Source organism: Drosophila sechellia, chromosome 2R (genome assembly GCF_004382195.2).
Source record: "Drosophila sechellia strain sech25 chromosome 2R, ASM438219v1, whole genome shotgun sequence".
Lineage (NCBI taxonomy): Eukaryota > Metazoa > Arthropoda > Insecta > Diptera > Drosophilidae > Drosophila > Drosophila sechellia.
Window position 1 is genome coordinate 14,104,802 of NC_045950.1, and position 15,698 is coordinate 14,120,499.

Below are 15,698 nucleotides of genomic sequence, written 5' to 3' on the forward strand. Positions count from 1 at the left end.
AGTTGAGTCATAAAATTGGCTTTCTATCTGGCCGCGGAGCGAAAAGGAAATGGCAGCTGCTAGGCAGAGAAATGGGGAATGAAGCCAACCATTTTGGGGGCAGACTCTAGGCCTGAGAATTCTAATTTTATTTATTTTATTTCAATTCGTGCTCAAGTTTGGGTTTTCTTTTGTGGGCTCCTAGAGTAAACTGGCAAGTTTTAAATAGTTGAAGCCAGCGTCTGAAGGCTAATTGCGGAGTCTGGTAATGGGAAGTTCGTGTTGTCAGGCGCTGATGAGTTCCTAAAAGTATCTATTTTAAGCACTGAAAGCCTCAATAAATAACATTCGCACAGTGGATTCATAAATTGTGACACCAAAATAAATAAGGTATAAATACGCCCCAGCGGATTTAGTATGAGTATCTGCGATATCCTTGATCCAAAGCCTTGTGAAATCAAACGGAAAGGCGGCAAACGGGAAAGAATTCATATAAAAGAGCATAAGTTAAGTGAGGGGGAATGCTTTTCATGCATAATGAAGATTTATACATTGAGGAGCCCCAACATTAGGGGTTTTGCCAAATTGCAAGCACGTGCGAATTAGAATGGAAGTGCGGTTGGAACCTAAGCCAAGAGTCCACGGCTCGCTGGGCACTTTGAATAGTCGAACCTTTTGGCCCTCCAATAAATGTTTAGTATCTGTGGCAGCGGCGGGAATGTGGCGAGTACATAAAATTAAATTGTCAACTTCCGTAATGCGGGGGCATAAACAGAGAACGGAAAACCACTCGCCACCCTCGACCGTTCGCCGGCTGACCGAAGTGGCATCAAAGTGAAAATATTATTAAACGAAAAATAAAGCAAAGCACCCGACACCAGTGCCACGAAATCGGAGACAAAGCAGCCGGAGATGAAGGACATGGCCCAGAGAAGGCAACTTTTTGGCAGTCCACTTATTTCGGGCGACTTGACAGTTCCCACAAAGCAACCGACGGCGCCTGAAACCCGGAGTCGCAATATAAACTTCGGCCTGTGCCGGATGTGGCAAATTTGGTGGCACTACAAGGGACCGAAAATAACAGAACCGAGTGTAATCAAAATCGGAATTGAGCTTAGCTACCCTCTATTCCCGCAATTGGCAAGGGATGTTGTATGCACATAAGGTGGACTGGATTTTTACAGGAAGTCAAGTCGAGAAAAAAAAACTGGGTTGTGTAAGGAATAGGATTTAATGGTCACTTTGGCGTGCACATTTGAGCACAGTTTTAGTCTTGCGTAAAGGAAAGGAAAGAATTTAAGTTGAGTTTATGTCGGTTACGCATAAAATAAAAAAGAATTCCTGCCATTTTCAAGCCATTTCCAATATTATATTTTAATAACATTTTTTTATGTATTTATTATCAAATTTTTATAAGTTTTTGCTGCAGTGCCAACCTTCTTCCATGCATCCGCTTTTCCCGTAAGATCCTGCCACCTTCGGCACTTAACTTGACAGCGACGTCACATTTAATGCCCTTGACGTCGTCTATTTAAGTTCAATTTATTTGCGCCCAGGCGGCTAAGCGAATGCCATTGATGGATTCTTGGCAAATGTCCGCTGCCAGCTAGTGAAAAGCTGCACAAGCGTGTATCCTGGCGGTCCCTTCTGGCCTCACCCACCCACATCACCCATCCGCCGCGTTGACACTGGCGTTGACTGTGCCGAGATTGGGCAAATCTGGGCGATGCCTTTTATGTGGCTCCTTTACATTTTTCGCCTCCGAATGTTTTTCTGTGAGCTGTCACATTTGTCCCTTATCCATTTTATGCCGCTGACATTTCTCACTAAGCCCAAATAGAAAACGGGCTTAGGGCCGGTCCGCGAAGGATGTCCGCAAAAGGACATAAAGGATATATCGAATTTAAAATATTTGCTTGATTTGCTTGTGGCCATAATGCCATCAGGTGAGCTGCCAGCTGCCTCTGATTTCGGGCAGCAGGCGCACTTTGTGGCAATTAAACATGCTCTCTGCCACAAATTGAATCCTGCGGTTCGACTCTGCCTCACCTCTATGGAAAGCTTTCAAAGTGTTATGTCCCAATGATGAATCCATTGATTTCCGCTGACCATAATTGTTGAGGCCCATAATTGTTGATTGTGCTGGAGCGAAACCATAGTTTCCATACCAGTCAGCAAACTAAGTCTCTTCCGGCCTCAACATTTCTGGTGCACTCAATGGAAAGCAATGTAGTTCGTATGTTTGCATATTGCATAATACACGCTCGATTAAATTGTTACTGCTAATGGAAATCTAATCTGTTCCGAGAATATGCAAAGCCACAGGGATGTGAAGTTCTGAAATAATTCACTGATACATCTTGCTAGAGCTGAAAACGTCTCTTGGCAACTTAAAACCTGTCCGTGTGTGCACTTGAATTACTCAAACAACAGCTGCAATGGCCGAAAAGTTTACCGCACCGACACACACTGCGTATACGTAATGCCAGTTTACTGAGCTCAAGCTCAAAGTTTCGACTTGTGCAGCTTGTTGTGCTTGCGCTGCACTGTTTAAATGTACTTTTCAGCTATTATTTAAACAAATTGACTTTAATTCAGCAGCTGGCGACTTGCACTGTGCATGATTTCCGACCATTAAAACCTGTCGACTGGCAACCGACTGACAGGTGCCCTAGGATTGAAACTTACAGTTGAAATGAAATGCTGAATTCGAGCAGTTCGTGCCACACAAACTAATTGCAGTTGAGTGCGGAAGTTGCTGCAGCAATCATTTCAGCTTAAGACGAAACTTTTAGTGGTTGCGCACATGAAATGTTGGGGGAAACACCCGACTTGGGATTCCTATTCACGATAGGTGCACATGAGATCATATTTCAGTAAATATTTAATAAATATATTTTGGAATGCAGTGGGTACTGACAGAAACAACTGATGTGTAATGTTTTCATGTTTACAACTGAAATCATTTAATATTCAAATATATCTTGACTCAAAATTAAATAATTGCACGTATAATACAAAATAGTTGATAAATAGTTAATAAATTCGTTTTATTTTTATAGCAATATATCAGGTTACTTAAAACATATTTAAACAAAGTTTTAAAGTAAAAAAGTTTTGTAGTCCTTGGTGAGTTGCAATCCATTGGCAATTGTTCCGAATGCGGCAACAACATAATCACATGAGAAAAACATTTCATTTTGCGAGGTAAAAGTTTCTCGACCACTGGCCATTGTTGGGTGCTTTCACCAACTCAATGGCGACTTATTTAATTTGTTTTGCTGCCACATGCTACGTGCACCTGAGCAAGCTTTGTTGCCTCTTTATGATCGCAGGCACCCCTGATTGAATGCACTTTCGACGGCTTAATTAACGAATCAATTGATAGCCGGGATTTATGGCATTCAACTCTATCGGGTCATAAATCTATGGTCTGCATAATAACTTATAATTCATAATGGATGCACATTTATCAATCGAATTGGGCTAATTTTAATGACGAGTTGAGGGGGAAAAACGGGGAAACAGCAGTAAATTGCAGGCACTTCTGTAGGCCAAGGACAACAGCTGCGGTTCGCCGAGGGTTTTAACCCACTTGGGCCAGAAACTTTTCCACTTTCCTGTTTACGGCCACGCCCCCAGCGACTTCTATGCAAATGTCCGGACTATGGACTCCGACCCCCTGCCACGGAAGGCGAGGCTGCAGCTTGGAAAATTGAGAAAATTAATTTCATTTCAAGATTTACTTCTTTGAAATTCTATTTGCGTGGCAGAGCCGCATCTCCATTCCCATCTCCACCCATCGCCGCCATCTCACCCGGCGGCCAAGTACGACAACATTTCAACAAGAGAAAACATTTTTTGTTGCTGCCACTGCTATTTCTGACTTGGCCGCGTGGCATAAATTTATGAACGGCAAAACATTTCCACATGCTGCTGCGCTGCTCCTGATTCCGCCTTTTGGCATGCCGGCAAATCTGCGGCAGCAGCAGGAAATATTCAATCTATGCGGCATGTAGGAGCAGAATCTGACTCCGAGACCTTTGTTAAAGCAAAGTCAACTGGGTAAATGCAAAGCATGGCAAATGAGCGGGCTTTCAATGCCCTCGCTCAAGGGGTAACCAGATTTTCGGCATCAATTTGTGTTGGATTCGAAAGCATAAAAATTAAAGCGACTTTAAAGAAGTATTTATATGTGAAATATGCAGAAACGATTTAGAAGCTGTTTAGCTATTCAAATTCATCTATATTTAAATTCTGTCAATATTATAGATCAATTCTCATGATTTGATTTCCCGCTGGATTAAAAGCGTAAGAATTTTAAATTATATAATTTGCTACTGTTGATTATTTAAATTATTTTACGCTCTGATATATTAACACGCAAACCAGTTTAGTTTACCTTAATGAAATCACGAAGCACTCAAAGGAATAAACAACGGATGGAAAGGGGATTCCCAGTAGCAGTGTGCGAAACTAGAATTTCCTGCGAATTTCGGGGTGTTGTTAGTATCTCGCAAGCTCCTTTGATACTCGGTTACACAGTATCTAATGCCAGAATTTGTTGGCCCAGTCGCTGTCTTGCTGTCATCATCATACTTGCCCTGCTCCTTGTACTTGTCCTCGATGCCATTCCCCCATCCTTTTTTTCCTTTTGGGGAGGGGGAGAACTTCTTTATGGGGGGAATCCACCAACACCGGTTTGTGACAGTATCATTAGGCAGTCGCTGGCGGCTCTGTGTTAAGCGTTATCATTTGTCCTTGAGCTGGTTCAAATGTGGTGCTCGCTGAGTTTGGGTTTCTGCGGCGGAATCGTGCAAATTGTGCCCCAAAGATTAAAGGCAACAATGGCAACCACATCCTAGTCAATACACCCCCTCCACATCCGCATAGCATCCCCACCAGCTTGTTGTTTCTTAATTTTTGCTTAGCTGGCAGCCGGCGAAATGTTATCTGTGTTCATAATTCGGATGTTGTTGTTGGTGCGTCACTCGAGTGAAATTTAAGCGGCCCAGTCATAAATTATACTTGTGGCCCTGGCACTTTCGTTTCGACTTTCGCCGGAGCACACAAATATTTGCATACATTTGAGGGAGGGGGGCGTGGTCGGAGCTAACCGGTCTCAATACGTTCGAGAGTCTCGAATCGAGACCATAATCAGAAATCTCCCGCAGCAAGTCGCTTCAAATGTTGCGTCACTGAGCAACCGAATTACCCAGTTACTCAGCCACTGAGCCACTGAACGCCCACGCACTCGCAAATGTTCATTGCCAATAATTTCGACGGCAATTTTCATAAATTAGCCTCTTGTCTCTCTGTCTTCCCATTTTGGCCAGCAGCCAGCGAAAACTGTCAACTACTTGAGCTGTAATCCAAATTGTTACGCAACGCTAAACTTTAACATACTTATTTATGCAAATACAGTGGCGAGTCGTTAGGGCGGATTTTTAGTAGCCTCAAATTAAATAAAGTTAAATGTAATTTAGAAATACAAATTATGGCCTGAAGAAAGATAAATCAAAATCAAACAAAATTTTACAAATAATATGTTATCCTAACTACAAATATTTAGTACTTCATATGGCATTACCACTGTAACCACCACGTCTCCAGCACCTCATGTGGCAAAATTTATTGAGCTTTAAACTTTAATTTATATGAAGCACACTCACTTTAAAGCAGGCCAAACAAGGGTTAAAGCCGCAATGCCAGTGAAAGTGTAAATTATCACGGTAATTAACTAGGACTTGTGCACACATACAAGCATAGCTTGTTTTCCCGACCCCAACCCTATTCCTTGGCCGTATGCTCAGTCGTTTGGCTTTAGGACGCTTTGCGCGGCTCATAAATTTATAATTTAATGGAAAACCCACAAAGAACAACCGCAACTCCAACCCACAGCCAAGTCCTCCAAATATACGAGGCAAAGTTTAATTTGAATTCGAAGTGGGCGAAAAAATAATTAAGCTATCGAATCTTCGAGGGTGGATCAAGTTGTAGTAACAGATAAATGAGACTGTGAATGAAACGGCGTAATTCGTAGTTCACAAAGTGCTTTAAAGGCTAAATAGTATATAGATTAAGATTATTGTATATTTGTTTGTATATTTTATAACCAAAATAATAACATAATATGGCTTTATTTATTTGCCATTAAATTAGTAAGTTGACCATTTGAATTGACCCTCGTTCAGCTGGCCGACCCCATCGCGCGGATGTCCTTGACAACTAAACCACCCGAATGACCGGCAATTTGCCCCGCCCCCCTTTTTTCCTGCGGGGTTCAGAGATAGCGGAGAAGGGGGAAATTTGGAAATTAATTACCGCATCATGGCGCGAAAATGGCTGCGCTAGGCTAATGCCTCAAAAGTCATGTCCAACGTTGTGTGCTCTCCGCATTGTGCCAACTAAAAAGTTTCTAATTACGACCCTGAAACCAGGCTAAAAGCCACCTTACCGCCCACAAGTCGGGCACGCCCCCCAATTTGATGTTTTTTTATGCCCCGTTGATGTTGATGTTTAAGTTTTTAATAACATTTGCCACGGTGTTCCGTGTTTCTGTGTTAGGTGCGCTCCGTATTTCGCTTTTCCGGGCGTTGCGATGAGCCGGGGAAAGGACTAAGGAGCATGTTAATACAGCCAGCTGGCAGGCATGGAAGCCATGTAAATGGTAATTACACTTAAAGCCATAATCCAGCTTTATGCCTAAGACTCGCGCCTCCGCTGCTAAGCTCCGGCTGGAAGGATTACGCCGGAGAATTACGGTTCCAAGGAGATGGGGGGATGCGTATTGCTTTTTTTTACTCCGCCCGACTCGATTTAATTTCACCGACTTTAAGTTCTTTTCAGTCCAAGATAAATATTCATATGGGTTAATTATATAAATTGTCCAATGATACACAAGAGCAAAGTTGCTCGCAACTTTTCGCAGTTACGCAACCAAGTCGCAAGGAAAATGGCAAGTAAGGCTACAAAAATCAGAGGAAAGGAAAGGAAAGTCGGGAAACATTCAAGTCTGATTATCCGCATACAAAGCAAGTGGGCTGTTTGGTAATCAGCTGAGCGACTGAGCTGCACTGAAACAATTACGCCAGCCGAGGGTTTTCCCATATGCCCGGATCCGGATTTGGATCCCAGTTCGGATTTTGGTTTAAGTACCAAAAGGAAAAGGCGATGGGTGCGTGGTGAGTGGTTCCTTCAGCCAGCTGAGCATAATTCCAATGGCATGGCGTACTCTATCTCGATGACTCGGTATCTTACGCATTTGCTTTAAAACGGCGGCTAGGAAGTTGCGGAGCCATTTTGCCTTGGATTTTGGCGTCAATGCGCTCGTTGGCATTTAAAAAGCAGACAGTTTGCTCTAGTTGCCTCGACGCGCAATTACTTAGAAACACAGTCCCGAAAAATATGTATGTACATCTGTGTGTGCCTCCTCAATGTATGCTTGCATATTTCTGCCAAAAGTTACAACTTTTCTTGGCCAACAAAAAAAGAAAAAAAAAAAGAAAAAAGAAACGGAAAGGAGCGAGCGAGACTGGGAAGAAAGTTTTCACTTGAAATTCAAGCAATTGCTTTTGAAAAGTTTCAATTTCTGACAGTGTGTGTGCGAGTTGTTAGGCAAATTCTCTTTATCCTCCACGCGGCAGACCAAAAACGGAAAACAGAACACCGCTGGGGCGAGTGGAATGAAACTGAATAAAACCGAAGCAAACCGAGTTGAGTTCAGTTGAGTTGAGTTGGCGAAAAAAAAAATAATAAAAATGGAAAAGTTGCCTAATGAAATTGTGTCAGCGGGTTCGGCCTGTCCTGCTTGAAAAGCATCAAGAGTGACATAAAACACAAAATGAAATCAAGCGCGCACTTGAGCCAAATTAATTGTTGGCGCAACATCGCCTGTGCCGCCAAGCAACGCTGCACTGAAAAAAAAAGGTAGAAGAAACTAACCAGATTTTGTTAACCCATAAAAAAGTCATATTTGATGATCTGCAGCTATAAAGTGAGAATTCCCAACTAAACAAAAAGTAGTAAATCATTACTTTCAATGTCTTTCAAAAATTCAAATTTAATGCAATTTTTTCACACTAATGGCTGATACTGATACTAATGCACTGAGCATTTGGTCCCTTCTCCACTTACGCAACTCCAAAACATTTTTTATGTCCTGCGAGCGAGAGCTGTAATTACGCCAAGTGAAAAGCAGCGAGTTAACTGGTCACTTGTTATTTTTTTTCATCCTGCGTACAAAATCAGCTCGTTAGGCCAAATTCGAGTCGAGAAAAAGGTCCTTAGATTATAATCAACCGCTCTCGATACGCGATGATGGGCCGGATTTGCCAGTCTGCGGATGGGGTCAAAATTTGCGGTTAAGCCCGCACCAAAAGGAGGCCAAGACAAAGGTAAATCACAAAACCATTTGCATTCGCTTTTGACACGGCTTTAGTGGTTGACTTACGAAGACCCGGGTAACTTTAGTATGGCCTGTCAGGACTCGCCTGCGCAAGAAAGTTGCCTGCTGGTTGTCGGAAAAGCGAGGAAAAAAAATGGGTTGAGGTGAAAAGTTGCAAATTGGAAAATCAGGGTGGTAGAAGTGGGCCTGGATGCGAGCATCAGTGACAGCCAGCGCTGCTAAGTGCAACTAAAAAGTGTGTGAGTGTTGCATTTTGGCTTGCCCACTTCACTTTTGCCCATCCACATGTGCCACAGAGAGAATAATTTCATTGGCATCTATTAAAATGGTTATTATAAATGCGCAAAGTGTTAAGGAATGATGACTTATTCATGAGTATTTAGCTAATTTTGTAGAGTGGTAATGAATACTATGAAGTAAAAAAATATCTTCAACTTAGTTTAGAAGTTATTTTTCCTAACTGGTTATATATTACCCATCACGAAAGTCAAGAACTAACTTTCCCAAAAACTTTTAAAGAAAACTAATTAAAATTTTAAACGTAGCGATGCTTTTTTAATGCCCGTCCGTATTGCAGCTTTAAGACATCCTTGTTTTTGGCTCAGTGAACTGACACACATGGCCATGTCTTCGCATTTGCCATTGCCAAAAGGCGGCGCCTCCTTTGAATTATGTAGAATTTACGTGCTTTCAGCGCTTAAAGTGCAGCCATGTGCCCATGTGTGTATGTACATTCGTATGTGTGCGAGTGTGTGGTGTGTGTGTGTGTATGGGACCATTAGTCTTTGGGCTGATTATTATGGCTACCGCACCGCAACGCAGTGTAAGCATAGAGGCATTGGCAATGGGAAGGAAAAGGGTAAGGGACCACGCCCACGTGGCGCTTCATTTGTAACAGGTGAGCTTTATGGCGCTGTTACCGTTGCAACGCATTGCATTCAACGTGGTGTGTGGGTGTGTGAGTATGCCCCTGCATGTATCGTATTAAATTATGCTTGCCAACGCGCATTTCCCCGTGCCCCCTTGGCCACATTTACCACGGGTAGGTAGGCCTTGACCCGAGAGTCGCAGGAACCGAGAGCATAAAGTCTGATTGCCACGTTACCCGCCCACTTCCGCTGGGTTTCACCTTTTGGCACGTCTGGGTTTCTCAAAATTATGATGCTGGCAATGAAGACATATTGGTAAATGCTCCATTCACCCACACCATTTCACCAGCTCGTCAATCATCGCGCGTCATTAACAAATGCATCCTTTATCCCTGTGTGCCAAACGACATTCGCTTTGTCATCTGGCATTGTCACCAGATTATCCTATTCTCACTGATCAGGCTCAAGTTTCTATGGGAACTCAAACTAAGTGAGGGGAAGGGAGTAGCTATGGCATTAGCCGGTATTTATTCATCAATCAGGAACTTAGGAACTTACTAAAAAGTGCAAGGCTACAGTTAAAATCATTTATAAGCAGATATATTCATTCGAAGGCTGAATGAATTACCCTTCTTTCCTCAGTTTCAATACAAAAAATGGAATTTAAATATAACTTTTGAATTTCGTGCGAATTGTTTCGTAATTATAGCATTTAAAATATATACAATGATTTTCGAGTTAACAGAATGGGAATGAACAGATACCAATCAGTTCAATTAAAATATGCACATCAAGTGCGAAGGCAGTCAACTATTAATTTCATTTGACTAATTTGGACGGGCGTGGAGTAGTCCTTTTCCACTCATTTCAAAGGTTTCACTCCATCGTTTTGGGTTACAAAACAAACAAAAAAGGAAAAGAGCTCTGATATCGGAGGTCTGTGGCAATTAACCAGAGCAGCCAAGAAAAAATCCGAAACAGGCGGGGCAGGATGGAGCAGCAGCTCCTGCGATAGTTAGCCCAATTAACCCGCCCAGTCGCAAGTGGCCCACTTATCCCGAGGCAGGCATCAATGGGTTTAACTTTTTGCCCGACTTTCACAGCAATTTCACAATTTCGAGCGGAGGTCTTCACTCATACAACTACATATACACATACTGGTGTGAGCCATGAAATTGTCATGCTCTACTAACTGTCCTAGCCGAACTAAACTAAACTATACTGAACTGAACTGAACTGAATAGGGCTAAAACTCTTCGAAACTGCAGCTGGAAGTGAAGCTGCAATATGCGACTGTTTTTCAGCCGTTTGTGCCACGTGGCTTCCACACACAATGGTGCGTCAGTTTGGCGAGACCAGATTAAATTGAAAACCGTAGTGCAAAACTTTTGATTCGATCTGTCTAATGGAAGACGACGGGCCAGCATATTGGAAAAGTTCCTTGAAATTATATCGACTCCTTAGCTAGATATTTAAATCTGAGCCAGAGCAATTTTATTCTTCGATTCTTGAACAAAAGGTGCCAGAAACAAATGCAAATGTATAAGTGAAAAATATATATCTTATGAAATGTCAAGTCTTACATCCGGATTTAAAGATCTAATCCGGTATATTCAAGTAAAATCAATACAACATATTTAGATAACCACCATACAAACCGCTTGTTAAACATCGTGAATAATTGAATAAGTGAATATTTGTACATATTTTGGTCGTTTGCTTTTTAGCAACGCTCGATCTTTTCCATGTTTATATTGAAGTTCACATCCAAAACATTCACATGGGGAGCTCCACATTTTTGGCCCCCAAAGTGACATGGTCGCCCTGCTTAGCATACAGCCTGCAGTGCAGTGGAGAATTTGGGAAATATTTTGTGTTTTTTTTTTTGGTTACATTATGCAAATATCTGGATGCATTGAGCTGCGGATTTGGGTGCAGCGACTAGTAATGCATTTGCTGCGACCCCGCTGGCCTTCAAAAATCCCATGGCTCGATCCACAGACATGCACCGCTGGCATAAATATTGATTTATATGAGCCTTAATGTATATCTAGGCACGTTCATGCGGCTGGCTAAATTTTAATGCGCTCCAAATAAAAAGCGGCAGGCGCAGCTGAAATTGCTTGTCTATTTTCCCTTTTTTTTTTTTTGTTTTTTATTCATCGCCCTAAGCTGGCGGCATGCATTCGGAATATATTTATTTCGGCCTCTGTTTATTTCTATTTTCAGTTGCAGTTTTGGATTCTGTTTGTTTTTTCGTATTTCGTTTTTGTGTTTGTGCATTTTTCATTACAGCATTGACAGTGACAACGACAACGACAGCGACAGGAGTGTGTATCTCCCAAAAGGCGTATGTTGGTGTGTTGCATGCAACAATGGCTGCGCTAGATAGTCGCCAGTAGCACTCGCACTTGCTGTGGTGTGTGTGCACTGCCCCCAGGGCCACACTGTGTGTGTGTGTGAAGACGTGGCACTTTTTTGTGCCTTTATTGTTGTTATTTTGCGACGACTTTACGTACACCGTCTCCCCCCATCGACGTGCCTCCCGCGGGGGCACGCACAAAATGTGGCACAAGCAGTGTACTAGTTCCACATATCGGTATTCCTTGGAGTCGAGTACCAATCACTGCGAGAAAAACCGCTTAAAGTGAAGAGCAAATTTGATAGTCAAGCAAATGAGAAATTAACATTATCTACAAATGAACTAGCAACTTATAATCACTTTAATAGATATATTTAATTTATATTGTTACTATGTTAGCTAGTAAAGAACTAATAGTTCTTCAGCTTACATAGCCTGCTTTTGCATATGAAAAATACAATTTAAATAATTATATATAACAATAGCATGCAAATATTTTTTGAATATGTGTTATTAATTATTTGGATTATTGAAAATAATCATAATGATATTTTGTTTAAAATGCTAAATTCTTGAAAAGGGAAATAAACGATTTCCCAGGCATAACACCAGAAAATCTAATAGTTTTGGAACATAATATATCTAATGCAACTCGAGATAATTAGGATATGTTTTTAGATATGTTTTTTATCGCAGTGCATATTCTATTCCACTTTTGGCGTGTTCAATAGGTCTATTCGCATTCACATTCCCCGGATTGGACAAACTGACGTTCTGCCGCTTTCTCTCTGTCTTATTGCCGGGCAATTTCTGGCTTTGTTGATTGCTTGACAAATTGCTAGTCAGCCAGTCAGACAGACAGAGAGAAAGAGAGAGAGGGACAGCGATGCAGGGCGCGAAAGAGAGGGCGAGAAATGGCGGCAGGGGGCAGCTTTCAGTGAGCTCAGTTGTAGACAAGTGTTGCTGTTGCCGTTTGGCGCAGGGGAATCCCCTGATTGCCGTTGTTGCGGTGTCAGCCATTGACAGGTGATGCACAGGTGATTTCCGCGCTCATCGCCTGACCTGTCACTGCACTCGACATCGGCAATGAAATGTAACAAATTAACGATTTCTCGACTTGGGCAATCTCGTTGCCTTTGTTGCGGCGCGTCCGTAACATTTGCCACATTTAATTTCATATTTCGCCAATTTGGCTTTTGACAATATTTCATGCATTACAGCCACGCTAATAGAATTAAATCGTGTTCGGTGAACAGTACAGAATAAGCGGAATGCAAAATTGAAAATCGTTGGCATAAATAAATAAAAAAGTATTAAAATGCGTCATTATTTTTCTGTAATTTGAACGCCTCGCTTTTATGTGGGATTTTATTTGATTTTTAGTTTTAGTGAAAAGTCATGATGTCTGTGTGTGATATTTACCGCAAATGCCGCATGCCGCAATATATGCTATTATAAAAATGAGTGCCGCTGGTTTTTGCAGCCTGTCAAGGACACGGTCATTTTTGATGCGATATAATCCACTTGATGCCGGCATTTTGTTGCTGTGTGTCGCCGTGGATGTTGCACTTCTTTTCCGCTTGTTGTTGTTGCTGTCAATTGTTTTGCATTTGTGATTCAATTTATCAGAGCTTTAATTTGATTTCATTTGTCACTGCACTTGCATTTCAATTGGATGGCATTGCATTAATTAAAACGTTTTTCTCCCGCTCTAATTGTTGTTTAATTTTTTAAGCCCACACTTTTCGGTTATTTGATGTTTTCTTTATATTAAGCCTAATTAAATGCACTTTCTGCGTTGATTTATGCCCATTTAATGTGACCACATGGCTAAAAGCGCAATTTGCAATTAACTTTCCATATTTTAATTAAGCGCTTTTTTGCATTGTTTCATTTTCGCTTTTTGTTTGACTTGCTCGTTTTTTTTTTAATCCTTTAGTCACATTTTAGCTGGGGGCACGTGGCAGCCATATGCCAGCACATTTGGAATTCATAATTTATAGTTCCGCAAAAAAACGCTCACGTTGCACGTAAGTTGCGCATACGCCGCGTTGACCGCACCAACTACACTGCACCGCACCGAACCCGTTACCGCCGTGGTCAAAGTTCAACTGACTGAGCAGCAGCGTGGGAATTCGCCTGGCAGCCGCTGGTGTTGTTGTTTGGCCCTCGGTTGCACGGCTGCTGCTTTTTCCAGCTTTTCCAGCGCTTCACTGCTTTTCCTTCTGCCGCTTTAGCCGCCTGTCTGTTTACTTTACGCTTTCGCACGCGACTGACACGAGGATCCAAGGAAAAGCAGGCAACACCAGTAGCAACACCATCACCAGCAGTGGCAGAAGCAGCAGCCGCAACAGCGGAAAAGTCTGCACGAACTTCGTGCGCTTCGCTCTCTCTTTCTCTCTGGAAGTGCCTCTCTCAATTTCCTTTGGGAAAACTCTCAAGTTTTATAGCATCTTGCGTTCGCGTGAAATGTTTGCTTAATTGGTCCTTTGAAACCGAAACCCAGTCCTTTCAATTTATATGAACTATACAGTTTAAGGGAATCAATACTAAAGTTTTTTTAATTACTAGGTACTCTTTCTATTAACATATATATTAGATTGCAACTAATGCAGCTAACGTTATTATATCAACGTAAAGAAAAACTAAAAGGTTATAATGCTTCAGATATCATAAAATAACCCAAGTGAAATCCTTGCTATATTTTTGAATAATATTTCATTTAATTTTGTATGATTAGATAATTTAGTGCTAATAAAACATTTACATTTTAACTGTTCTCAATTAACTCAACTTAACAGCTTTACATATAGCGACACTTAATATCTTGTCCTTTTTCTTATGCCAACAAAACTAAATTTTTTTTGGTGTATAAATTGAAATTTTAGTTTGTTTTCAAACAGCTTTTAGGATTGTCAATCCTTAGTAAACAGCTGGTACGATTTTTATAGCAAACATTTCTCGCAAACTCACTACGTCCGGTCTTCTCTCCATCTCTTCTCCTTGTTGTTTGTGCGCATAGTTGGACTCTCTCTCTGTTTCCTGCTTTCGCCGCTCTCTCATTTTGTGCAGCCATTTCGCCGAGTGACGAAAGCACCTTCGTCACGCATCTCGGCTCCATTCGGGTGCAAACAAAGCGCCAGCAAACCGCTTCAATTTGGGTTATTGTGCTGAAATTAGTTGGGACTAAGTTGCGGGCCCTCAGCTGGGCGAACTTAACTTTCCATTTCAGCCAGCTCATGGTCTATTTTTTGGCCACGTTTGGGCTCGCAGAAGTCGGTTGCATACTTTGGGGCTAGCCAGAAATCCGAACTAATAAATGGCTAACACGCTTTAGACCTTGTCAGGCTGTGAAAACATTTTCGCGTCGAAGGCGCCATCTGCCCAGCTTTAATGCCACATTCCGCTTGAATTCTCTGGCTAACAAGGAAAACCGGGAAAATGCTGAGCCAAAACGCGGGAAAGTGTCTTGCAGATTAAATTCCTGAGTTTCATGCTTCAATATATAGTTGTAAAAATAAATTAAATGGACCACTATTTAATAAGAACAAAGAACTCCCTCGGCAATATTTTAAATAATTTGCATGCATACAAATTCATTTCACACACTTCAATAGCTCTTCGCAATGTTTTGAATAATTGAAATCGTATGCCTCTCTAATACTTCACTTAATGAGTTCGATGTTCTGCTGCCACTCCAAATTTAATACCCAAGAAGACAAATAGTCGCAGGTTCTGGGCAAATTGCCGTTGGAAAATCATAACCATATATCAGGCAATGAAAACCTTACCCGCAAACATCTAGTCGTGTATGTTAATTCCCCTGCCCTTCCGTTCCACTCGATATCTGGCACACTGACCCACTCAATCTCACATGACGCCCAGTATCCCAGTATCGCAGTATCCCAGTATCCGTATAAATGGCCGGCGATTTCTGTTGCCTGAGCGCATAAAAAGTTACACTTGCTGGGTGCCTTGCTTTTATTTTATGTACCCGCAGCCGCAGATTGCTGTAGCTTTCATTATCTAAAAACAAGAAAATCACAGACAATCAGTTAACGCTGCTCAAGCAAATAAACTC

General features: G+C 41.8%; 1 protein-coding gene across 4 annotated transcripts in view; it reads right to left on the reverse strand.

Moving 5' to 3' along the window:
• LOC6609715 overlaps positions 1–13,877 on the reverse strand; it is a 32,259-nt gene extending 18,382 nt beyond the window's left edge. For 3 of the 4 annotated variants that reach the window (XM_032715620.1, XM_002034336.2, XM_032715622.1), the window contains exon 1: positions 13,040–13,877. In XM_032715620.1, coding sequence (XP_032571511.1) covers positions 13,040–13,154 — 115 coding nt within the window. In that variant the 5' untranslated portion in view covers positions 13,155–13,877. Of the gene's footprint in view, positions 1–2,028; positions 2,515–13,039 lie in introns of those variants that run through there. The other variant, XM_032715621.1, reaches the window with a different exon arrangement.
• Between the last annotated feature and the right edge of the window lie 1,821 nt (positions 13,878–15,698).